Source organism: Crotalus tigris, unplaced genomic scaffold, assembly GCF_016545835.1.
Source record: "Crotalus tigris isolate CLP2741 ecotype Arizona unplaced genomic scaffold, ASM1654583v1 scf7180000020347.5012614909:4044961, whole genome shotgun sequence".
NCBI classification, from domain to species: Eukaryota; Metazoa; Chordata; class Lepidosauria; order Squamata; family Viperidae; genus Crotalus; species Crotalus tigris.
This window is the reverse complement of record NW_024097978.1, coordinates 2,340,969-2,367,726: the sequence shown is the minus strand read 5'-3', so window position 1 is coordinate 2,367,726 and position 26,758 is coordinate 2,340,969. Positions and strand designations below refer to the sequence as shown.

At 43.4% G+C, this 26,758-nt stretch overlaps 1 protein-coding gene across 4 annotated transcripts in view; it reads right to left on the bottom strand.

The window, feature by feature from the left end:
- LOC120318696 (protein regulator of cytokinesis 1-like) overlaps positions 1-26,013 on the bottom strand; it is a 42,920-nt gene extending 16,907 nt beyond the window's left edge. For 2 of the 4 annotated variants that reach the window (XM_039366674.1, XM_039366676.1), the window contains exons 1-6: positions 25,953-26,013; positions 16,200-16,332; positions 8,007-8,240; positions 6,921-7,094; positions 5,775-5,927; positions 5,522-5,669 (exon numbers count right to left, since the gene is read on the bottom strand). In XM_039366674.1, coding sequence (XP_039222608.1) covers positions 5,522-5,669; positions 5,775-5,927; positions 6,921-7,094; positions 8,007-8,240; positions 16,200-16,259 — 769 coding nt within the window. In that variant the 5' untranslated portion in view covers positions 16,260-16,332; positions 25,953-26,013. The remainder of the gene's footprint in view (positions 1-5,521; positions 5,670-5,774; positions 5,928-6,920; positions 7,095-8,006; positions 8,241-16,199; positions 16,333-25,952) is intronic. The other 2 variants (XM_039366675.1, XM_039366677.1) reach the window with 2 other exon arrangements.
- Between the last annotated feature and the right edge of the window lie 745 nt (positions 26,014-26,758).

Genomic DNA, 26,758 nt, shown 5'->3' with positions numbered 1-26,758 from the left:
CTTTTCTCATTATTGTATGTCTGTCTGGCCTCAAATTCCCTTAGGTAATCCAAGTGACTTTTGACCGCCTCAGGGACCTCATATTATTGGACTTATTGAGCAATTAAAGGCAATTTTGGAGAAACAAAAGAGACAGACAGAGAGACATTACTTGAGTTTATTTGTGAAACTTATTAATAGTCCATTTTTGTTAGAGGAATGTGGAGATAGTGTATATGTGTGTCTGTTTGTGTTGTGTCTAAATTATAATAGTGATTGATTTGCCTAGAAAAATCATGAAATGAAATATCTGTATGGGAAATTGTTTATGCAAGCAGTTTGAATGGAGGATAAATGTGTGAATATGCTGATGTGTAAATGCATGTGTGTGTTGACCGCCCCCCCCCCCAGCCCCTGGGCTGTGAAAGGAATAGTAAGTTGCAGATTTTTTTATTTTTTTTATTATGAGGTAAGAGGGCAATAGCAAGTGTTTGCAGGGAAATGAGACAACGAAATGAGAAAGGTCCCACGGAGGATGTGGGAGAGAAATTCATGGGAAAATGCATGTGAAAGAGGGAGAGGGAGAGAGATAAAAGGATGAGAGTCCTGGGGATTTTCTTGAAGGAATATACCAGGCTTTCAGGCAATACGCTGATTTAGATCCTGATGCTCCAGGCAATCAGAAAATGATAAACATGATTTGTATAGGGCAGTCAGCAGAAGATATTAGGAGAAAGTTACAGAAAGTAGAAGGAGGTCCAGGGAAAGGCGTTTCAGAATTGTTTGAGATAGCTTATAAAGTTTTTACTAACCGAGAGCAAGAGAATAAGAAAGAAAATCCAGAAGGCTCGCCAAAACGCTGTCTTCCTAGTGGATGCCCTTAGTCATCCGGAAGAAGATGGCGAGGAGGGCGAGTTCAGGGGTCCCAAGAAGCAGAGGGCGTGGAAGAGGAAAGGTCCCCTTGGGACCCAACCAATGTGCTATAAAGCAAGGACAATGGAAAAATGAATGCTCAATGGCTATAGCCATGCAAGCAGAAGAAACAGAATGAAGAGGCCAGTGGCAAGGAGCTATTGCTCCCCAACCCCGGTGGAAGTCCAAATTAAGGGGTCTAAACATAAGATGTTAAAAGATACAGGAGCAAGCAGATCTGTCCTTACAAACGGCTGATGAGATAACTCTTGTTGGAGCTTCAGGAAAAACTATTTCAGCCCCGTATTTTTTTTTTTTTACAACATTTAGAATATAAAGTAGGGTGCACTGTGTTAACACACCCCTTTCTGTATTTCCTGGAATGTCCAATCCCACTCTTGGGATGGGACATCCTTAGTAAATTACAAGCAACCATAACATGCAAAGGGGAAAACGTAAAGATGAAGATACCCCAAGAGGAAATATGGAGAGCAACTGCCTTAGTAATAAAAGAAGTCTCCCCAATCCCCCCAGAAATAGAAAATGCTGTGAAACCATGGATTTGGGCAGCTGAACAGCCAGAGAAGGCAGTATTCATTACACCCAGTCACAGTGGCTTTAGCCCCAGGGGGACAAGTGGCTAATATAAAGCAATATAATATTAAATGATGCTTTCTTTTTTTTATCCATTGACAGAAGAGAGCCAACCAATCTTTGACCTTGAATGGCAAGAACCCTCATTAGACATTCCTGTTCAACGTACATGGACTAGATTACCACAAGGATTTAAAATAGTCCCATAATCTTTGGCCAATGCTTGGCCAAGGACCTGTATAAACCATCATGGATCAAGGAGTATTCAGTTGTACAGTATGTGGATGATTTGCTTTTAGGTACCGATACAAAGGAAAAATGTATAGAGGGAACTATACTGCTCTTGAATTGGCTATAAGGTGTCTAAAGAAAAAGCCCAAATTGCTCAGCAGGATGTTAAATACTTAGGATATGGCATCTTGGCAGGACAGCAGAGACCATTAGCCCTGAGGAGGGAAGCAACCTGTCAATTAAAGCCCCCTGTTAACAGAAAACAACAAAGAGGATTCTTAGGGATGGCTGGTTTTTGTAGAATTTGGATTCCTAATTTTGGATTCATTGTCAAGCTTCTTTATGAAGCTGTTAAAGGGGGGAGAGGACAGGGAAATATTTGAACGTACCAAAGAATGCCAACAAGCAGTCACACAAATAAAGAGTGAGTTTATAAGAGCACTGGCACTGGGGCTTTCAAACCCCATTAGACCTTTAACTCTCTTTGTACACGAGTGGAAAGGCATTGCAGCGGGAGTTCTCACCCAGAAATCGGGCTCATGGCAAAGACCTGTGGCATATTTCAATAAGCAGATAGATGGGGTGGCATTTGGATGGATGGCTATTTGCGAGCAATGGCTGCAAACAGCCCTGCTAGTTGAAGAAGCTCAAAAATTAACACTGGGACAGCATCTCATAATCAAGTCCCACCTGGGGTTCAAGAGCTTATGGAAGTAAAGGGAGCATTTTGGATGACTGGGAATCGCCAAGTAAAATATCAGACTCCCTTGCTTGCCTCCCTAGCCATACAATTAGAGGTATGCAGTACATTCAATCCAGCTGCACTCTTGCCCCAGGTGAATACGGAATTATATCACAATTGTGTACAGGTGGTGGATTCAGTCTATGTCAGTAGACTTGGTCTTAGTGATCAGCCTATCCCAGGGGTAGGCTGGCTCAGGAATTCTGGGAGTTGAAGTCCACAAGTCATAAAAGAGCCAAGGTTGCCTACCCTTGGCCTATCCCAAATGCTGACTGCGAGTGGTTTATAGATGGTAGTAGAAGGTAGAAGGCCAGAGAAAGTTATAGAAGCCAAGCCATTACCAGTAAAACACTTCTGCCCAATTGGCTGAGCTGGTCACTTTAACTAGAGCCTTACAGCTGGCTGTGGAACAAACAGTAACCATTTACACAAACAGCAAATATGTCTTTGGAGTCTTGCACGCCCATGGAGCCTTATGGAAGGAAAGGGGATTATTAAATGCAAAAGGATCAACTACTAAGTATGATCCACGAATTTTAGAATTATTGGAGGCAGTTCAACAGCCAAAACAAGCAACAGTCATACATGTCAAAGAGCAGTCTAAGGGAGACACCCTTTACGCAAAAGGGAACCAGGCTTCAGGCAGGGCTGCTAGAGAAGCTGCCATATGACACTCAGAATTCGCAGCCTCCCTAATTCCAATTTCTCTTTCCATACCCACTTCTCCACCCAAGAACAGGGCATGGGCCACGTCAGTTGGAGGCAGGGAGGGGAATGATGGATGGTGGAGGGCAAACGTATTCTGCCAGATACACCCCTAAGGATTCTTTTTTCTCAAATACATGCAAGCACACCTTGGGGGGGGGGGGAGGCAAAAGCCCTGGTAGACTTTGTGGCATGCTATGCAGTCGGCAAGGGCTCTATTCTGTAGCCTCCCCAACTATAGCAGCTTGCCTGATCTGTGCCAGAAATAATCCCAAAAGTGGCCAGGAACCCACCCCTAAGAGTCCAACTTAAAGGCAACTATGCAGCATGGCTGGCTCAGGAATTCTGGGAGTTGAAGTCCATGAGTCATAAAAGAGCCAAGGTTGCCCACCCCTGCTCTAAGCTGTGACAGACATCTTAGATCAGTGGTGGCGAACCTATGGCATGTGTGCCAGAGGTGGCATGCAGAGCCCTCTCTGTGGGTACCCATGCACGCCATCGCCCCAGCCCCACTTCCCCCTGTGGCCCCGTCCTCACCAGCAGCCCTCCTGGAGGAAAGTCATCCCGGGAGCTGCCCACATGGAGCAGTGCAGCCAAGGACATGGCAGCTGGGCAGCAGGGACAAGACTTCGCCCTTGTGCCCGTTGAATACAGATGATGCTGCGGGGCACGAGCAGAGGGCATGGCCACCATGTTACTGCAGGGCCACTTGGGCAATCTGCTGCAATGGGCTGTGGAGGTAGTAGGTTACCCTGTGGGTGAGAGGGGGGGTTGGCAGGGCGCAGACCGCAGCAGGGGGGCGGGGCAGTTTTTGAGCACTCGGTGTCTAAAAGGTTCGCCATCACTGTCTTAAGTCTACGGCTGCTGTTTAATAGAACCAAATGACTGGAGGGGAATTTGTATTCTGCGTTTCCTGGTTACCTGTTTTTTTTCAGGACATTGTATGTTATGGAGGACTTTCTCTCTGAACTGTGCTATTTGAGAGAACATTGGACTGACACCTGAAATCATAGGGAGCTTGAACAATCCAGAAAGGACCTGAAGGAATACCGACTATCTCCTGGTTTAGTGGGTTCCAGTCCCTCAATAATGCCATATATCATATACAAGCAGTGGTGGAATTTCTAGCTAATAAGACTGGGGAGCTTTTTATTGCTGCAGCAAATGACAAATAATAATTGAGAATAGAATGGCTCTAGATATGGTATTGGCATCCAACAGAGGTGTGTGTGTGTGTTAATTGGACAACAGTGCTGTGTGTATATTTGCTGAGGAAATCCAGGACCAAGCTGCACACATAGCAAAGATAGCTGCAACCCCACACATTAAAAAAAAGGGAAGGCTGGTGGCATTGGCTGACAGGATGGTTACCTGATTTCAGCTAGTTGAGAACCCTAATAATGAGTCTGATGGGTATAGTCATTGTTCTCTTAATCACCTGTTGTGGATTACAATGCCTTCCAACTTTGCCTTTCTGCCTGTAGGCAAACTATGCGGTCTACCTGTACACGGATAGTGATGCTGGGTGAATCTTGGAAAATGAAATCATTTTCAGATTCAAAGAGGGGGGAAATTATGGGCTGGTTGCCAAAACAAAGCAAGATTAGGCATACACTTCAAAAGAGATCAGGAAGCCTGTAATTGGAGCGTTTGTCTGGCAAGAACAAAGAATGTTTATTCACAGGGAATATGCACGTGTAAAGCTTGTAACAATTCTGTGTGGTTAAAAAAGTAACAGAAGATTTAGGCATCTTGCAAGCTCAGCTAAAAGCTAGGAATAGAGATGGCCTGGAGCAAATAGGATGTGTATTAGATAACTCCTGAAGCATTCATTAAGCAAGGTTTAGGAACAGGGACAGCTAGAGACCAACAGAATAATTGTTAGATTATTATTGAAATGTTTATTAGATGATATTTCTTATATATCCCACCTTATCCTGCCTTCTACTTTAGAGAAAATGTATAAAACTTTATTAATTCTGTGGTTCGAGGTTCCTTGGCATTTTGGCCAGGATCCCTTTTCTTGGAGCTCCTCAATAAAAGCCTGAACTTTGTGTCTGGTGTTCTTCATCGGCCTCAGCACCAAGCTCAGACCCGAATTGGGGACAACATCTATGTCATCGAGGCTAGCTGCACTCATATGATCATGATTTTGTATGTTTCCTGCCAATTTCCCACAATTCAGTGGGGAAGCCAGCAGGAAATTTAAAATTGTTCCCGCTACTTTTTCACCCATGCCCACAGCAACCCTCTCATATGCTTTTTAAAATCTCTTTGCTTTCAAGCACAGGACTTCCCATGCGTAAAGTAAATAATGATTACATTTAAAATTTAAAAACATATGCTACAATGAATTACCATCATAAAAGGGCTGAAATGCGCCTTTTTGTTCATCGGTATAAAAGCATTTTTGCCAATAGCTCTCAAGCTCTTGCCTGACTTTCAAAGTAATTTCTTTAAGTTTCTCTTTCTTCAGCTCTTCTAAAGTTCGCAGTTCTTTCTCCCACTAATGAAAACAAGATGAAACCATTGTCAATGGTTACACAATATACTTCACTTATTACATTCAGGTTAGCAGTGGAGAGAGAGGTCAAAATTCTCCTTCTCTTACCATATTTGTGGCTTCGCAGATGGAACACAGGCTGGTCATTTTTGTGAACTGTTCTTGTTTTTCTTGTGGCCACTGAAGTCTGTCCCACAGAAGTTGAACTGCTTTCATTATGACCTCCTTGGTGGCTGTCAGAGACTCTTTCTTCTTCTGCAACTTCAAAGGCACACTCAAATCAGTATATGCAAAAAAGGTTATCTAAAGAATGGAGAACTAAGAATTTGGTACAGCAGTTAAGACACTAGGCTAGAAAGTGGGAGAGTGTGAATTCTAATCCCACCTTAGCCATAAAAATTAGCTGGGTGACTTTGGGCCAATCATCTCTCTCAGCCCAACTCATTCTGCAGGGTTGTTGTTGTGGGGAAAGTATAAGGAGGAAGCTGTGTTGGATATGTTCACAGCCTTGAGTTATTTGTAAAGATAATAAAGATGGGATACAAATGAATAAAAACTAAGGTAAGTGAACTGTGTTTCTCTTTAAATAGTAGCCTAAAGGGAAAAGCAAGTCAGATCTAACAGAACCTATGTTGACTAGTAAGTCAATAGGGAAAAAAGGCCCAGTTTCCATGTTCCTTTGCTCAGTAAAGGATAATGGTTGATAATGGAACATAATCTCTTTCTCTCTCTGTATGTATGTTCAAACGTTGTAAGAGACTGAAAACAACAATAATTAAAATGCTATTAAATAGCTTTTAATAAGTATAACCTTAACCTCAATCATTTGCACAGGCTGCTGATACTGGACAGATCCAAAAGATGAGCCTGAGCTAAAGAAAACACTAATTAAATTAATTAAAACTTGATTTATTATCATTCTTACCATCACCCCTTTGTAATGTTACAAAGTCTAGTATAGGGACGTCAAACCCGATCACATAATAGGCCGTACCATGATGTATCGGGACTTGTGTTGCCTTTGCGGGGCCAGGGTAGGAGTGGCCTGCTCAGGCCACATCCGGCCCGTGGGCTGCTGTGTTTGACATGCCTGGTCTAGTAGACTGATAAACCACATTGTATAAATGCTATGAATCCACACCAAGAAAAGCTGAGAGACTTTCATTTTGGAGCCTTCCTTGCTTTTTATGAAATATGATGTTAAACAATATTGTGAGTTAATAGCTCAGGTAATTGATTCACAAAAAGCCCAACCTGATGGATAAGCAGTTGGAGATCTTCAAGGTATTTTACTGTAAGGCAAATGTACTTTTCTTCGTCATCACATAACATATTATTTTCCAGTGTTCCATCAGATATGTGTCCAATTTCTTTACTATGTAGTCTGACTTCTCTCCTCAGTTTATGAAACTCTTTTAATCTTTGTTCCTGTTCAAATAAATAACTCAATAGATTAAATGTCTTAAAATTAAAGAGCTCATTTTAATTTATTCCATTTTTATTTTTACTGTTATGCAATTTAGAATCTGCCCAACTCATAATATCACAAAGGAAATTAAATACTGTATTAATAAGAAAAAAACCCAAGATAAAAAACAAATACAAGAACAAATAAGATGAGCAGGCACTGCAGCATGGAAGATACACTTCCTACAGTAGTTCCTAAAAGATAACACCGATTGAAAGGGTCTGGAGCATGCCAATCTTGTTGGCTCATATCAGCCAGGCAGATACCATGAAAGATAGACAGTCCGCTTAAACCATGGCTGTTTCAACAAACTTGGGGATTCTGTGCCAACAGTGACTCCATGTATTGGCTGCATCATGCATAATATTCTGATGTGTTTTTTCATTACTTTTTTAAAAAATTATATTTGTTTTATTTGGTTTTTGTATACTGTTTCAACTGTTGGTTTTACTGTAAGCTGCTAAGAGACAACTTGTGTGGGATGGGTGGCCGTATAAATTTGATAAATAAATTACTGATGGTCCAGCGAGGGAGTTGCCACTCTGAAGGTACTCAGGAAAACTGTCCTCCACAAAGAACCTTGTAAGAAGAGGTTATTAGTTGACTTTCCATTAATCGTAAAATAGAATCTCTGCATATTCCTCCATGTCATGCTTAATTTGATTACAAATTCTTTGCATATTCTAGATGAATATCTTGCATATCTTCTGGCAGCAAACTTTATAGAATTTGATGAGATGAGATGAAGAACAGAGAGATCTCACCATGCTCACTCATTCTTTTTCGCTCAAGAAAACAGAGTGCTCATTTAGCTTATTTTTTTCACTGCAATGTCTGATTTGCTCATGAAGAGATATAAATCAGTACCGTACCTTTACTTCCAGAAGATTTGTAATATGTTCTTTTAGTTCTTTCAACTCTGTGGTATTCGGAATACTGCCAGTAGGGATATTATAAGGGGCTACACAAAGCTCTGTACACAACGCCTGATCCTCTCTGTGTAGCTGTATCAACTTCTCCAGCCGCTCCTGTTTTTCTTTAACAGCCCTTACTAAAGCCAGACGATATTCCTTCTCTGACTGAAGGATAGTTAGTCTGTCATCAGCCTGTAAAGTTATACAGCAAATATATATATTTAGCACTTCTGTGAGTGGCCTCTCTCCGATTGTTTGCTGATTCTACTAGAACAGAAAAGAACATAACAGAGCTGGAAGGGACCTTGGAGGTTTTCTAGTCCAGCCCCCTGCTCAAGCAGGAGAACCTATACCATTTCAGACAAGTGACTGTCGAGACTTAAAAAACTCCTGTAAGGACCCACCCCACTTTGCATCTTAAGAAGACAGAACTCTTGGAATAATTCTTCCAACAGGCATCCTTTATTAAGAGAAAATGGTTGCAGGCGTTCTAGACAGGACATGGGGTCCAAGCTCTCCCATTCAAGGTTTTAAGGGGTTCCCCAGTAGTCCCACCCAATCACCCCCCCCTCTTCCAACGACGGTTTCAGGCATTACAATTCTACCCCCTCTTTTCCTTTTTGCTGGCTGGATGGAGACTTCAAAGAAAACTACATGAAAGGTAACAGCTCCATTCTTATGGTTAGCTCTTTTGGCAATACACACAATCAGTTCCTTTGAAGTGTACCGAAGGAAGTGAGAGCCATAAAGCCCCTTTGTTCACCCTCTTCCCTTCATCGTATGGCAGAATCCATAGAAGGCAGAAATGGGGTTTTTTAATAATTGATAACTAGAGATGAAATATAATTGGATTCTGACATCCTGCCCCTCAAAAATACGACAGATGCACCTGAAAGAAAACAAAACAGGTATAAAAGTTAGTCAGGCTTGTTAGGGTATTCTGTGTGAAACTTCTTCAATAGCTCCGGGGCTCTGACATGACGTTTATGGACCCACTCATTTTGTGAGGGAGGGGGGTGTTTCCAGGCAACTAGGTACTAAGTCGCTCCATGATATCTCCTAGAGTCAAGGATTTCCTTTATTTCGAAGTGTTGTTCGCCCTCTACCATGCTTGGAGGTGGTGGTGGGGGGATTTTTGGCCATAGAGGTGACTGACGCTCTCTTTTCAGCAAGCTGCAATGAAAAATTGGGTGTATTTGCCTGAGATTTTTGGGTAATTCTAATTCTACTGTTACTGGGTTTATGATTCTTTTAATTGGAAAAGGTCCTATATATTTTGGTCCAAGTTTTTTTACAGGGCTTTAGGGACTTTAGGTATTTTGTAGATAAGTACACCATTTCTGCTATAATGAATGGTGACGGCTCAACCCTTTTTTTATCGGCTTGTGCTTTGTATGCCTGCCTAGCTTCATCTAGTGCTTTCCTAACTATTGGCCAGGTGTCTTGTAATTGTTCCATCCATTCTTTCAGTGATGGGATCGTTGGTTTCTTTGGGGTTAATTCTGGCATGGGGTTGAAACTTTGGCCGTTGGCTATTTGAAAAGGAGTGTAGCCTGTGCTGGAGTGGACTGCATTATTGTAGGCAACTTCTGCAAAAGGGAGTAAGTCCGTCCAATCACTTTGTTGGAAATTCAAAAAACATCTCAAATATTGCTCAAGTACTGAATGACAACGTTCCGTTTGTCCATCTCCTTGTGGATGATGGCTAGATGTCAGTCCCTGAGTGGTCCCTAAGAGGGATAAAAATTCCTTCCAAAATGCAGACGTAAATTGCACTCCCCTATCAGAGATGATGCGTTGGGGTGCCCCGTGCAATCTGTAAATGTGCTGGACGAAAAGTTTTGCTAAGGCCTTTGCAGTGGGAATCTTTTGGCAAGGGATAAAGTGCACCTGTTTGGAAAACAAGTCTGTGACCGTCCAGACAACAGTATTCCCATTGCTTTCTGACAATTCCACTATAAAATCCATGGCTATTTCCCTCCAGGGGACTGAGGGATTTGCCACTGTTTGTAATAGTCCTGGCGATTTCCCTTGCAACCTCTTTGCAGTTGCACATTTTGGGCAGCTGGCTACATAATTTTCTATGTCCTTTTTTATTGATGGCCACCAAAATTGCCGTTTAATTAAGTGTAAAGTTTTTACAAATCCAAAATGCCCTGCTGATTTTGTGTCATGGCAAAGCTGCATGAAAGTGACTCTTTGGGTTGTTGGTATATATAACTTTTCCCCTACCCAAGGCAACCCGTCTCTCATTGTGCACACATTTTTGTTTTTCTGGAACCATTCGTCTGTTTCCAAACTGAGGATGTTCCCTTCGTTTTTAGTAAGTTAGTGAGGGGCAAGGCTATCTGGGCAAATGAGGGGATGAATTGGCGGTAAAAGTTTGCAAAGCCCAGGAAACTTTGTAGTTGCTTTCTTGTGTGGGGTGATGCCCAATCTAATACTGCTCTGAGCTTCTCTGGGTCCATTTCAATGCCCTGGGGGGATATGCGATAACCTAGGTAGTCTATCCTTTCCTGGTGGAATTCGCATTTTGAGAGTTTGGCATATAGGTGAGCGGCTCGCAATTTCTTTAAAACCGCTCTGACAAGGTTGACATGTTCCTCTTTTGTTTCGGTGAAGATAAGAATGTCGTCCAAGTAAACAAGGACCCCCTTAAACAGGTGCTCCCTTAGAATGTCATTGACTAATTGCATAAAGACTGCAGGGCCCCCCTTGTAATCCAAATGGCAAGACTTTGAATTGATAGCATCCCATGGGGCAGTTAAATGCGGTCTTCCATTCGTCCCCTTCCTTAATTCTCACATGATAGTAAGCTTCCCTTAGGTCTAGTTTAGAAAAATTTTTCCCTTTCGAGAGGTGTGACAGCATGTCTTTGATGAGGGGCAGAGGGTATAGGTTACTTTCACTGATTGTATTCAGGGCCCTATAATCCACGCATAAGCGTAAAGAGCCATCCTTCTTCTCTCTAAAGAGGACCGGGGCAGCCACTTTAGGCTTGCTGGCTCAATGAAACCCCTCTCTAGGTTTTTTTTTTTATGAATCTTTCCATTTCCTCCTTCTCCTTTGGGCTCATGGAGTGTAATCTGGGCTTCGGGAGTTTTGCCCCAGGCTTGAATTCAATGGTACAGTCTGTGGGTCGGTGGGGGGGGGGAGCTCATCCGCCCTCTCCTCACTAAAAACTTCAGCAAGGTCTCTGTATTCCTCTGGTATTTCTGTTAGTCCCTTTTCCTCTCCCATGGATGCTTTTTCTATTCTTGATTCTGGTAGCCCCCCTTGGGATTTTAAGTCCATAGGGTCCCCCTTTGGGAATTTGATTTCTGTCATCCTCCAATTTACCCAGGGGTTCCATTTTTTTAACCATTCCATCCCTAGGATCATTGGGCATTCCATGCCTGGGGTCACCACAAACGTTTTGTCCTCCTCATGTTTGCCCAGGGAGAGGTGTATTGGTAGAGTGGCTAGGGTAGCTGGCACCCCCCCTGCTATGGATCCATCTAACTGGCCAAATGAGATTGGTTGTTCTAGTCTCTTTGACGGAATGCCCAGATTCCCCACTAGTGTTGGGCTAATGAGGCAGCGGGTGCAGCCAGAGTCTATTAAGGCTTTCACCTTCACGGCTTCGGGCATGGGGGAAATTAATATAGTCACTGTCTTGAGGATGGATGCGATGCGTCCACTTACCAGGGGTTCGCCCTCCGAGCTGTCATCTGAGGCATCCACCAGCCCTGCGGTGTGGGCTGGAGTTCTTTCCCCCTGATGAGCAGAAGTGGGGGGTTCCGCAATTTCCATCATTCTCATGGCAGTTTCTTTTAGCTTAGCTGAAGACTTTCCGGATTTGCTGATTGGGGATCTGTGTGGGTTGTGCTGGGGGGCTTTGGAGCACCATTCTACAGCTCGATGCCCTTCTCTTCCTCACTTGAAACACCCCATTTGCTTCTTGGCTGTAGCCAATGGTTTCACTGGTTTGTGTGTCAACTCAGGCAGGGAGCGGCTCCATTGTTTTCCTTGGCGGTGTCTCTTCAATATGTCGATCTCTGCTTCCTCTGCCAAGATGTACCGTTCCTCAAGTTGGTGTGGGTCCCCTTGGGGCAGGCAAGCATCATATAGGTCATAATTTAGTCCGTCTTTGAAATGGCTAAGGAGGATGTCTTCTGGCCAGTTCAGTTTGCTGGCAATGGCCCGGAATTCTTGCGTATATTCAGCCACCGGGTGTCTGCCTTGCCTCATCGTTTTTATCCTTTTGCGGGCTTTGCGATCAGCCAGGGGGTCTTCAAATCGTCTTCTCAGAGAGGACATGAAATGGTTGAAGTCGCTTTCTGGGGCATTGGAATCGTGCAAGTTCACCACCCAATCTGCAGCCGGTCCATCCAGGGCAGATTGCACGATCCAGATGCGGGCTTTGTCGCTGGGGATGTCCTGCCCGTATTCCTCCATGTAGCTGAGGACTTGGGTTAGGAAAAACCCCAAGCGTGTTGGCTCCCCTTTGAATTTCACCTCCAACGGCGGACGTCTTGGAATGGATCGGTGCCTCCGTTGCTGGTGCTAGTGTCTTCCGTCCAGATCGCCATCTGTGGTTCAATAGGGGGTGGGGACTACTGGATCAGCAGATGTCCCCGGGGTTGCAGGTTCCACTTCCCCCTCTGTGTCTCTCCCTTTGCGGCTCCAGGAGCTGAGGCGGCCTTAGGGCTCAGGATTCTCCTCTCCTAGGGAGTTGAGAGTTCTCTTCATCAGGTCAATAGCTTTCTGTAGGATCCAGTCTGAGTACGGTGCCCAGCTTTCTCCCTCTTCACTTGCGTGCATGGATTTCTCCATCTCCATCTTCTGCTTCCATTCTGGTTGCTTGGCCCCCCGTCTCAGGGTCACCTTTCTTGATTCCTTTCCCCACTCACTTTTCTTTCCAACGCCCATTGACCAGCGAGGCTTGTGGTCCCGTGTCTCCACTACTTCTTCTCCTGAGGAATCTGACCTCTCTCCCAACATCTGGCAAGGTTCCAGTTGGGGCAGCGGCTCTCTTTCCAGGGAGTTTCCCCCCTTTCTTGCTCCATTGTCTGACATGTAAATTTTTGCAAAATCCCCCGGCAAGGGTCTCCCTTCCAGGCGGATTAATTTTGCAAGTCCTGTCTAATGTAAGGACCCACCCCACTTTGCATCTTAAGAAGACAGAACTCTTGGAATAATTCTTCTAACAGGCATCCTTTATTAAGAGAAAATGGTTGCAGGCATTCTAGACAGGACTTGGGGTCCAAGCTCTCCCATTCAAGGTTTTAAGGGGTTCCTCAGTAGCCCCACCCAATCACCCCCTACTTCCAGTGACAGTCTCAGGCATTACACTCCCACCCCGTTTTCCTTACTGCCGGCTGGATGGAGATTTCAGAGAAAAGTACATGAAAGGTAATAGCCCCCTTTGTTATGGTTAGTCCTTTTGGTGATACACACATCCAGTTCCTTTCTTCAGAGAAAACTACATGAAAGGTAATAGCCCCATTGTTATGGTTAGTTCTTTTGGTGATACACACACCCAGTTCCTTTGAAGTGTACCGAAGGAAGTGAGGGCCATAAAGCCCCTTTGTTCACTCCCTTCCCTTCATCGTATGACAGAATCCAGAGAAGGCAGAAATGGGGTTTTCTATAATTGATAACTAGAGATGAAATATAATTGGATTCTGAAACATGGTTTCATTGAAAACAAATTTGGGGCATGACAACAAAATCGAGAACAGTTAAAACTAGTCCTCCATATTTCCCTGCTACAAGCCAAATGTCGCGATACATCAGGCAAATAAAATGATTACTTACTACAAAAATTAAAAACCGAGTACCTGTAATTGGGAAGAAGGCTTTTAGTTTATAATACTTTGATCTAAACTATATTAAAGTGGCAGGCTTTTTATTCTCTCCGGAGAGACAAGCCAAGAGGGAGAGCGAGGTAGGAAGTTTATTCTCCGGAGAAAGAATAAAAAACTTTTTCGCCAACTTCCTACCTCGCACTCCCTCCTCTTGGCTTGTCTCTCTGGAAAAGAGAAAATAAAATCTTCTTCCCCCAGTTAATCTCCTTTTCCCTTTTAAAAATCCCTCCCCAAGAGCCCCGCCCTGCCGCCAGCCACCGCAGAGGCAGCCGGAGCTCCTGACCTCTCTGCCGAATCCGCAGAGCTCCGGCAAAGCCTCCCAGCCAGTGCCGATCCTCCCCCAACTCTCCTCTCCACTACACTTTCTTCCTTATCTCCTTCTCATCTCTTTCTTTCCTTCACGCTCAGGAAGGGGTGATGGGAGGGGGCGAGATTGCCAGCGCTGCCATGTTGCTGCTGGTCTTGCTATTCTGCGTGGGGGAGGGCCTCTCCCGGTGAAAGGAAGCCTTGTGGCTGTGAAGCTGGTGGTGCTGGTGGGAGGGATGGGGGTGCACTGATCTACAACCTGGTTGTGTCCATCAAAGCCAGAATGCGCTCAGCCTTAAATCCAGGGGCAGCTCTGCCCTGCCCTGCCTCCTGGTGTGCGCGCAAATGAAGTCCCATCCCTGCTGGCTGTCTTGCCCAGCAAGCTGACTTCACACAGGATGCCGGCACTGGTTGTCTCCTGGGTGCACACCTAGGGGGCAGGACAGAGGCAGCGGGGCAGCTCCTTGCTAGTTCCAGTGGATCTTAGTGGTTCCAATGGATCTCCAGCAGTTCCAGAGGAAGGAACGAATGGAGGGAGGGAGGGAAAAAGGGAAGGAGGAAGGAAAGAAAGAACAGAGGAAGGGAGGAGGGAGGAACAGAGGGTGGGAGGAAGGAAGGAAGGAAGGAAAGAGGGACCATGTCCCTTCGCTTGCCCTGGTCCCACCCTCCTCCACCGGAGACCCTCAGATCTGCCCCAGTCCTGCCCAGGCACCCCTGAAGTGAGTGAGTGTTGAGATGGCCATGCCCACCCAGTAGGCCATGCCCATCCCGGCCACACCCATCTGCCCCACCCCCACTCCCCAGGGTAAACACAATGCTGATGCTGCCCTCAATGAAATTTAGTTTGACACCCCTGATCTAAACTGTATTAAAGTGGCAGTTGCTGAGAGACAGACACTTGCATTAAAGATAAATACCTCTTCCCTTGAGCAATTTATTTTGCAGGGAAAAAAAGTACTGTACCCTGTTTCAGGTGCTTTTAACTTTCCTGTATTGTTAGAGAGAGAGAGAGAGATATTGGATTTAATGGATCTTCCGAAGCTTTCCAAGTTTTTAAGTAGCTGTCCTAAACACCCCAATGTTTTTCACACATTTCCAAAGGGGATAATATATTCAAACAAGTTAATTTTACTTGAAGCACAATACATCTTAGAGTAACATCCCTCCCCCCCCCAAGGTTTTACAAAAAGAAATGCTAGCTGTCTTTATTTGAATACAGCTTGCAACCTTTAGGAAACATATTTTCCATAAAATTTGCAAAGAGCTTCTTTGCACAGGACTACTAAATAAAAAAAATAGGAAAAAAATTGATAAGACAATTTGATAAGGTGCCCCTACTCCAGTTTACTGTATTGTATTTCGAAGAATTCAAGATAACATTTTGTTTAATATTTTTCCTATTATCTTCCCATTAAGTAGCTTTCCTTTTCTAGTTTCAAAATCTCTGAAAAGCCTGAATTTTTATCATTACAATGAAAGGCTAGAATTATGCAGAATAGTCTGATCTCTCAACACATTATACATTTCAGAAACTTTATGTGGCATTGTCCACATATTTTTCCCAGCTGTTGACTTTGTCTCAATCAGCAACTTTACATATTTGAAGAACAATTGCAATGTTCCAGTGACGCTGTGACATTTCCAGGTATGTGGGATGAAATCATATTGGACTTTTTGGGGGTGCAATTTAAAATGAAAATGGATCTTAAACTTACACAAGAACTACTTAAAAATTATTGTGCTGAGAATGGTTATTTTGGGATAATCATACTGTAAACTAGCATGATCACAGGCAGACTGCCTGTAACCTATCTCTATTTTACTTCAATGAAACCAAAATTTCTATTGGAGCAACATTTGATGGCCAATATCACATCATACCACAAAACAGCAATTTTCCCCTAAAATGGGTTCTGGGAATTGGTACTGGATGTTTCATGCAATCCAATGTCACATAAGACACTTTACATTTCAAGGCTGTTATTCTGATCCATACCTCAATTTGGGACTTTGCAACCTGCATGCGTTCAAGCTGCAACTCTTTGCTAATTCCCATTGCATTCCACAAATCTAGAAGCTTTCCCAGTGCTTGATTCACACTATTAATCAGGGAAGAAGCCAAAATTTCACTGAAAAAGAAAAGAGTAATTTCAATGCCATGAGGACACTTTATGCACGCATTGCCTTTACTCCCAAAGGTGCTTTTTCAAAAGGCAACTGGACTTTGTTTTTCCTTGAAGACATTTTGCTTCTCAGCCAAGAAGCTTCTTCAGTTCTGCTCCCTACATCAGAATTCTCATTTGCATCACATTAGTATTAATATTCCCCTTTATGGATTACTGCCTTGTCGTGGCGAAGGGGCTTGCGTAACTCAATGAAGCTATAAGCTATGCCGTGCAGGGCCACCCAAGACGGACAGGTTATAGCAGAGAGTTCTGACAAAATGTGATCCACTGGAGAAGGAAATGGCAAACCACTCCAGTATCTTTGCCATGAAAACCCCATGGACAGTACTAAAAGGAAAAAAGATATGACGCTGGAAGATGAGCCCCTCAGGTCGGAAGGTGTCCAATATGCTACTGGGGAAGAGCAGAGGGCTAGTACTAGTAGCGCCAGAAAGAATGAAGCGACTGGGCCAAAGCCGAAAGGACGCTCAGCTGTGGATATATCTGGTGGTGAAAGGAAAGTCCGATGCTGTAAAGATTTTTTCTCCATAGGAACCTGGAATGTAAGATCCATGAATCAAGGCAAGCTAGACGTAGTCAAAAAAGAGATGACAAGACTGAACATCGACATCTTAGGAATCAGCGAACTAAAATGGACAAGAATGGGTGAATTTAACTCAGATGACCATCAGGTATACTACTGTGGGCAAGAATCCCTCAGAAGAAATGGAGTAGCCTTCATAGTCAATAAAAGAATAGGAAAAGCAATACTGGGATACAATCCCCAAAATGACAGAATGATCTCAATTCGAATCCAAGGCAAACCATTCAATATCACAGTAGTCCAAATCTATGCCCCAACCACTGGTGCTGAAGAGGATGAAATTGACCGGTTCTATGAAGCCCTACAGCACCTTATAGAATTAACACCAAAAAATGATGTCCTTATCATCATGGGGGATTGGAATGCTAAGGTAGGAAGCCAAAAGATAACCGGAATAACAGGCAAGTTTGGCCTTGGAGTACAAAATGAAGCAGGGCACAGGCTAATAGAATTTTGTCAAGAGAATACGATGGTCATAACAAACACTCTTTTCCAACAACCCAAGAGACGGCTCTACACATGGACATCACCAGACGGTCAACATAGAAATCAGATTGACTATGTACTCTGCAGCCAAAGATGGAGAAGCTCTATACAGTCAGTAAAAACAAGACCAGGAGCTGACTGTGGCTCAGATCATGAGCTTCTCGTTGCAAAATTTAGGCTTAAATTGAAAAAAGTAGGGAAAAGCACTAGGCCACTCAGGTATGAACTAAATCATATTCCTGATGAATATACAGTAGAGGTGACAAATAGATTTAAGGAACTGGATCTGATAGACAGAGTGCCTGAAGAACTATGGATGGAAGTTCGCAACATTGTACAAGAGGTAGCAACTAAAACCATCCCAAAGAAAAAGAAATGCAAGAAAGCAAAATGGCTGTCTGAGGAAGCTTTGCAAATAGCTGAGGAAAGAAGGGAAGCGAAAGACAAAGGAGAAAGAGAAAGATACACCCAATTGAATGCAGAATTCCAGAGAGTAGCTAGAAGAGATAAGAATGCCTTCTTAAATGAACAGTGCAAAGAAATAGAAGAAAACAACAGAACAGGGAGGACCAGAGATCTCTTCAAGAAAATTGGAGATATGAAGGGAACGTTTCATGCAAAGATGGGCATGATAAAGGACCAAAATGGCAGAGACCTAACAGAGGCAGAAGAGATTAAGAAGAGATGGCAAAACTACACAGAAGAACTATACAAGAATGAGCTTAACATCCCAGATAACCACAATGAGATGGTCATTGACCTCGAACCAGACATCCTAGAATGTGAAGTGAAATGGGCCTTAGAAAATCTGAGCAACAACAAAGCTAGTGGAGGTGACAGTATTCCAGCTGAGCTATTCAAAATCTTAAAAGAAGATGCAGTAAAAGTGCTACACTCAATTTGCCAGCAAATTTGGAAAACTCAACAGTGGCCACAGGATTGGAAAAGGTCAGTTTACATTCCAATTCCAAAGAAAGGCAATGCCAAAGAATGTTCAAACTATCGCACCATTGCACTCATTTCACATGCTAGTAAAGTTATGCTTAAAATCCTACAAGCTAGACTCCAGCAGTATGTGGATCGAGAACTATCAGAAGTACAGGCAGGATTTCGAAGAGGCAGAGGAACTAGAGATCAAATTGCCAACATACGCTGGATCATGGAGAAAGCTAGGGAGTTCCAGAAAAACATCTACTTCTGCTTCATTGACTATGCAAAAGCCTTTGATTGTGTGGATCACAACAAATTGTGGCAAGTTCTTAAAGAGATGGGAGTACCAGACCATCTCATTTGTCTCTTGAGAAACCTATATGCGGGTCAAGAAGCAACAGTGAGAACCGAACACGGAACCACTGATTGGTTCAAAATTGGAAAAGGAGTCCGGCAAGGCTGTATACTGTCGCCCTGCCTATTTAACTTATATGCAGAGCACATCATGAGAAAGGCAGGGCTAGATGAATCAAAAGTTGGAATTAAGATTGCCGGGAGAAATATCAACAACCTAAGATATGCAGATGATACCACTCTAATGGCAGAAAGTGAAGAGGAACTAAAGAGCCTCTTGATGCGGGTGAAGAAGGAGAGTGCAAAAGTTGGCTTGAAACTCAACATTAAGAAAACCAAAATCATGGCATCCGGCCCTCTCAATTCCTGGCAAATAGATGGGGAAGAAATGGAGGTAGTGACAGATTTTATTTTTCTGGGCTCCAAGATCACCTCAGATGGGGACTGCAGCCAAGAAATTAAAAGACGCTTGCTCCTGGGGAGGAAAGCTATGGCAAATCTAGACAGCATACTAAAAAGCAGAGACATCACCCTGCCAACAAAAGTACGCATAGTCCAGGCCATGGTTTTCCCAGTTGCAATGTATGGCTGTGAAAGTTGGACCATAAGAAAGGCTGAGCGCAAAAGAATTGAGGCCTTTGAACTGTGGTGCTGGAGAAGACTCCTGCGAGTCCCTTGGACTGCAAGGCGTTCAAACCGGTCGGTCCTAGAAGAGATCAACCCCGACTGCTCTTTAGAAGGCCAGATCCTGAAGTTGAAACTCAAGTACTTTGGCCACCTAATGAGAAGGAAGGATTCACTGGAGAAGAGCCTAATGCTGGGAAAGATTGAGGGCAATAGAAGAAGGGGACGACAGAGAATGAGATGGCTGGATGGAGTCACTGAAGCAGTAGGTGTGAATTTAAATGGACTCCAGAAGATGGTAGAGGACAGGAAGACCTGGAGGAATGTTGTCCATGGGGTCGCGATGGGTCGGACACGACTTCGCAATTAACAACAACAGTATTAATATTAGACATCAATGTAATACATTAATACTTTTTTTAACAGAAAATGTCAAAGATTGAACTTCATCTCTGATCTGGTGACTATCACATGTGATTTTGGGCACCCTGGAAAGAACAAGCAGCCAAGGACAAACTTGGCTTCAAACTTGTTAAAAGATTACTAAAATAGAGTACTTAATCAGTAGAAGGAACTTAATGCTGTTCATACATCTCAGGGTCTTGAGAGAATAGCCCTGGCAGTATACATGTGCTCCCTCTTTTTCTAAAAATATATAACATGCTCTTAGACTTCTAGTTCTTGTAGTGTTGATTTCTGATAACTGCTTGGACAAGTCCCTATAGCAGTGGTGGCGAACCTATGGCACAGGTGCCAGAGGCAGCACTCAGAGCCCTCCCTGTGGGCACATGCACCGTCACTCCAGTCCTAGGCCTTCAGCTGGGTTTTATAAAACCCTTTTTGCTTTAGGCCTCTGCCACTGTGTACAAAAAAAGCTTCAATCAATCAGTCAATTTCAACTTCTCGCAGAAAAAAAAGATCTTGCAAAGTGGGAATTGATTGATTGAACATTTTAGTCCCATCCAGCCTGCTGTTACCATCGCAGCCATGCCCACCCATGGGCCACACCCACCCAATGGGCCATGCCCACCCAGCACCCGACGATGCATAAGTGGGTTTTGCACTGCAGTTTGGGCACTCGGTCTCTAAAAGGTTCACCATCACTGCCCTATAGTTTTCTTGGCAAGGCTTTTTGTACTGTTTGGCTCTGCCTTTTTCTTAGGGCTGAGAGAAAGTAATTACTGAATGTAGCCCAAGTCACCCGGCTGGCTCAATGCCTAAGGTGGAACTGGAACTTACTGTACCAAAAACTTCTGTTATTGGAGGTATAAAAGTACAATAAATGTAAATACCTAATCAAAAAGACGTTTACAAGGATAGAGGTCCTTCAGTGATTGAGAAGACTAGAAATTTGATTAAATACATTAAATATAATCATTTAAGTGTTCAGAACAAACACACACCTTGCTTTGAAACAAAGTTGTAAAATAAGCCAATGTTGTTGTCCTCATAAGATGCAACAGGAGATGGACAGGAAGCCCCAGAACATCTTTCCCAAACAAGCTGATGACTTTATGTAGCTTAAAAACCCACAATTGATATGATAGAATAAAGGCATCCTAGAATCCGGTTTAACTCCTGGGACTTCATGGACACACCCATGCTATTTTTTTTTATTTTTTGGTGGCCAAATATAAGTGGTTAACCACTGCCTTCTGAGGGAGGTTAGCCCAGAGAAGGAAATATTAAAAGGGCAGAAGAATATACCGTAAATGCCGGCGTATAAGGCGACTTCCGCGAGCGCTGAAATCGGCGCCAAAGACGAGGGTCGTCTTATACGCTGAGTCGTCTTATACGCCGGAAATACTGGTAGTTTCCGGCGTATAAGACGACGTTCTAGGAATGCGGCCCGGCTATAAAGACGGGAGTCGTCTTATACGCCGGGTCGCCTTGTACGCCGGCATTTACGGTATTTTTCCTCAAAAGGATTTTTTAAAACCAAACCTGGCCCCAAATCTATCTCTCTGCCCCAAGCAAGAGCTAGCCCCATACAAGTGCAGATGTAAAACCATCAGAAAGTTGAAGCCAGAACAATCAAGAAGACAAAGAGAAAATCTGCATGCCCCACCCAAACTCTAGGAGTCATTAGCCCCATCACCTGGGAAGCAGGATATGATAATAGGATTAAACCACAAATATCAAGGCCTAGAAAAACACTCAGAAATAGCCTCAAGGTTCATGCCACAGGAACAGGAAACTATTCCAAACAAGGCTAGAGGGGATATAAAAACCTGCTGCCCATGTGCTCAACTCCTCTTTCCTCTCTGCTCTTTCTTGCAAGGACCATCTTTCTGCTTCTTCAATAAACTGTAACCTTCTTCCCAAAGCAGTCACCATGTTGCTTATTTATCCCGGCTTGGATGAACCAGGATGAAGACTTACTTCTGACAATTTGGCACCCCAAATGGGACTCCAATGCTAACCTCTCCAATGGACAGACTGGTAAGCCCCATCTTGCCGGCAGCATATCCCCTTGTGTCTGTGGATGGGTCTCCCAGGCCTGGTCCATGTGGAGCCAAGATAGTAAAGGGAGTTCTGAGAGTTTGAGCTCAAGGGCTGCTTTGGAAAGAAGGTGAAGGTGAGTACCTCTAAATTTTAAGTTTAAAGCCCAGGGGAACAAAGAAATGTGTGTATTTCTGTTTGTGTAAGTGAGAGGACTTTTTTTCCCCAATCACAGTTGGATGTTGCTCCTTCTGGTCTTTCCTAGCAGCAGAAAGGATCTGTTTAATTGGAAGAACCTGGAAAGCATGGGGGTTTGGTCAGAGCACAGAACCTTTTGTTAGGGAAAAGGGAGAGGCTGTGTGAAAATGAAATGGAATGAGTGAATAAAATAATTGGATTTGGGCAACTAGCTGGTAAAGCCCTGTAAGCAAAACAAAGTTAGGAAATTAAGCCTTGGGCTAGGAGCGGCCACTTACCTCTGAAAGCAAGCAGAGGTCCTCACGGACATCGGAGGTCCGCAAAACAGTGGCGTGAAGCCAGCCAAAGAGTAACCTGTACCTTCTGAGGGGGGAACCAGAAGTGTCTCTGCAGACCCCTTTTTTGGTCTGAAAACATGGCAGATCCCTCAAGGAGCCCACATACTCTGAGAGGGATCCAGAGTGCTCCATGAGTCCCCTTTTTGGACCCACAAAACCGTGGTGGTAGGAAGCAGTCTCACAAGGAGGCTTCTGGTGTATAATCCCTTTAGCGTTAGAGGAAAATCCCATCATAGAAGCATGGGAGGTTCCAATTCCAGGGCTGAGATAGGTTCCCCAGTTGAGAGCTTGCTTGAAGCCTGGGACAGGAATCAGCTACCCATCCAGGCCACTATGAAAAAGAGATAGTAAAGAAACTATATATAAAAAATAGACTTTGCTTAGGGCTTTGCTGGGAAACCAATTTGGCCATTTTCTTGCCTAACTTAACTTGTGCTTCTAATCTATTTTTTTATGGTACTGTTTTTGATAAGTTGGACTGTTTGCTTTTTATTATTTTTGACTGTGGCCACAAGCCTTAGTTCATTTTGAGCCTTAGCTTTCTTCACCTCATCTTTGCAGGCTCAGACTATTTGCTAATATTCTGCTGTAATTATGTGCCCCTCTTTCCACTTTTTATACTGGTCCCTCTTATATGTCAATTTATTAGAGAGTTCTTTATGCAGCCATGCTGGTTTCTCTTGAGAGCTATTATTTATCTTCTTTGTTGGTAGTGTGCTAGACTGGGACATTTAAAAAAAAATTCCCAAGTTTCTTGAGTTGTTTCCCCTTGAAGATTCTCATCCATGGAATCTCTCCCAAGCCCTCTCAAGTTTATTGAAATTAGCTCTCTTAAAGTCCAAGACTCTAGTTTGACTTTCTATTGTCATGTGTTTCCTATGTACCTTAGTTAGCTGACTAGCAAAAAGTTCTATTTCCCCTGTATGGTTGAATGGCCTATAGTATACACCTATGGCAATGTCATTTCCCCCCTTTTATATTGATCCAAATGCATTCAGGACAGTTTCCATCATTGTTGTGCCCTAATTCTGTAGATATGTAGTTATTTCTTATATATAGAGAGAAACTCTGCCTCCTCTTTTATTTGGTCTGTTTCTTTTAAACAATTGAAATCCCTCTAGCTGAGTGTTCCGTTTGTGGGTTTTATCCCACCATGTTTCTATAATGACAACTATATCATATTTGCCCTCATTCTTTATGACTGACACCTATGCATTAGTCCTCTTTGTGTGACACTATCAAAAGCTTGATTTTGCTTGATAGCAAGGTTGATATTCTTGTCCACACACATCTATGTTACTTGCACTGCTAACCCTGTAATTTTTGATTGCCAGGGACAGGGATGTTCTGTATCAATTAACTCACTGTCCCTTGTTTAAATATTCCTCCAGTCCTCCTTGTATTTGCCAAGATATTTCCTCTTTGGAGTGAGGAGGGGGTGTCCTGCCTGCTGGGTCCTGCCCCAAGCTCTGGAAAATCATTCTGCAATATGTTGCAAATGAATTTGTGTTCTAAATGGGTTTTATCTATCTATCCTTTTCCTGAAAAATGTGTGTCTATCTACAAGAGCCTTTTGAAGTTCAAGTCTGCTTGTTTGGGGAAATAATTTTCTTAAGTTACTTTTCTTATCCTATCACTAATTGGTGAAACTACTATGAAGCTTTCAGAAACATAAGCATTTTCCAATCTCTAAAATAATGTGGTCTATTTTGGAATAAATGTTAAAGGCAGATTCTCCTGCCCTTGGCAAGTTGCACATATTAAAATATTAGGCTTTTAAAATTATTTGGAGTTTTCAGCATTCTCAAGCTGCCTAGCATTTTTTTTCCTCTCAAGTTGCAAATTCTTGTCCTTAATATGTTGCAAATGTTCAAGTTCAAAAGTCAAACATTTCATTTTGTTGTTCTCTTACCAGAATTCAGGTTTTTCTTGTCCTTAATCTGTGCTTGTCCCCATTTGTCTATCTGTTTCTCTAATAACTGCAGTATAAATGCCTTTTCAAACTGCCTGCAAGCTATCCCCCTTCCAATTCCTTTCTTGCCCTTTGTTCTCCATATCGTTTGTCTGCCTCTCCTGGGAGAGTCCACCCAGAAAGTGGGGGAGATCTTGTTCTTGTATCTTTCAACCCTGCAATCCTCTCCCAAACCTTTGGAAGCAGAACACACAAAACCAGATGCTGCCTCCATCCATTTGAGCCATGGAAATTGGGTTTTGAATCCAGCCATCCACTAAAAAGCCACCATGCGATCTGAGTGGAACATCTTCCCAAGTTCTACCATTCCCCAGATGCCTGTGAGAGCTGCAGAAGGAAGGAGTCCTGGAGCCACTGGTGCCATGTGAAACCTCAGAAGTGAAAATTAGGCTGTAGAGGGGGAGGGTGGAAACTCATTGTAAACTTTTCTTTCTTGCCCAATTTGTATTGTAACAAGCCAGTTGAATGTATTAATGGAGAGATGGCATTTGGGAATAGTTGCGCACACACACACACACACACACACACACACACAGTTCAGAATCACATTGAGTCTATCCCCTCCACCTACCTTTAGTAAAGTTTCCCCCAGGCTGATTTTTTGGTCTATTGCACCAAAGCTTTGCAAGCACAACTTCCTGAAAATTCCAAGGGGGAGGGAACTAGGCCCCCTCAGGTGATTTGCAATTCTTATGCCCTGACTAAGGAAGCAACAGGAAAGAGATCCCAAACCTCAGCCCTGAATATCTTGCACTGTTGGGCTCAGATTGAGATTCCTAGAGCTCATTATGTGCAATTTAAAGAAAAAATTAATAGCCTGGCATACTGGCTAACCTCAATTGGACATTACAAACCTGGATGCACTGAACTAAGAGCTAAGGCAGGAAACAACCCTTGAAAATGGGCAGCCAGTGGTCATGTACTAAGGAAAACCATGGCTGTGAAGAATTTTGGGAGGTATGCAAACCTGACTGGAAGCTAAAAGTGACATCCAACATTTGAAAATGATTGGCACAGAATATTGGACACTATAAATTTCTTTTCCACCTAACAAAATTTTTGCCCTGATTTTTAGAACTTTATGGGTGCAAGCTCCCCTTTTGGGAGCCACTAAAGGGATCTTTTTCTGCTGCATTAATGTCTTATTTTTTTTTTGCTTAACAGTTTAAAAGCTTGCCTACCAAGTCTCCCTGACCAGATCAATTTTAATGTTGTGCCAATAAGTGTGACATTCTCACATTTAAGGCACAAAGCGGGGATTGAGGGAAGTTAGCCCAGAGAAGGAAATGTTAAAAGGGCAGAAAAATATATTTTTCCTCAAAAGGATTTTTTAAAACCAAACCTGGCCCCAAATCTATCTCTTTGCCCCAAGCAAGAGCTAGCCCCATACAAGTGCAGATGTAAAACTATCAGAAAGTTGAAGCCAGAGCAATCAAGAAGACAAAGAGAAAATCTGCATGCCCCACCCAAACTCTAGGAGTCATTAGCCCCATCACCTGGGAAGCAGGATATGATAATAGGATTAAACCACAAATATCAAGGCCTAGAAAAGCACTTAGAAATAGCCTCAAGGTTCATGCCACAGGAACAGGAAACTATTCCAAACAAGGCTAGAGAGAGTATAAAAACCTGTTACCCATGTGCTCAACTCCTCTTTCCTCTTTTCTCTCTGCTTTCTTGCAAGGACCATCTTTCTGCTTCTTCAATAAACTGCAACCTTCTTCCTAAAGTAGTCGACATGTTGCTTATTTATCCCAGCTTGGATGAATCAGGATGAAGACTTACTTCTGACATGTCTTTTAATCTTTTTTTTAAGATTTGCCTGTCCACCTTGTATTTTTTTAAAAAATTCCCAGACCACAGCCTTGGTCTTTCGGTTTGAATTATAACCAGCCATACAAAGCTTCACTGCTTAGCTGTCAAAAGATGAAACTGTATTGCGGCTGGGGCATCCGATATCGAGCCTTCTTCAGACCTTCCTTTGCTTCTGAGGCTGCTTTTCGAGGGGGGAGAGTGCCATGGCAATAAAGGGGTTCTCACTCAAGGGAGCCATGAAATCCGGTCGCCGCTCAGCTCTCCAGATGCAGACAGTTCCCTTCCCAGCTTGGTTTCAGAAAAGTCCTTCACCCTCTTACCTTTCCTGCACAGATTTAGCCATGAGGAGCTTAGAGACGGCCGTTGCCACTGCCGCCGCTATTCCCTCTGCAAGTAAAATCCGAACGGGATGCTAAGTGAAGACTCAAACTCTCAGATGCCGCCGCCGCCGCCAAAATTCAACCCATTTGATCGAACACTAAGCTGGACCGGCGCGCCTTTTGATTGGTCAAAGAGACACCCATTAGTGCGTCATTTCCGGCACTGCCGAATCAGCAAATCAACGGGAAAGAAGAAAACGAGAGGGTGAAGCTCGCTCGCCTTTAATTGCAAAGCACCACCGTTGGC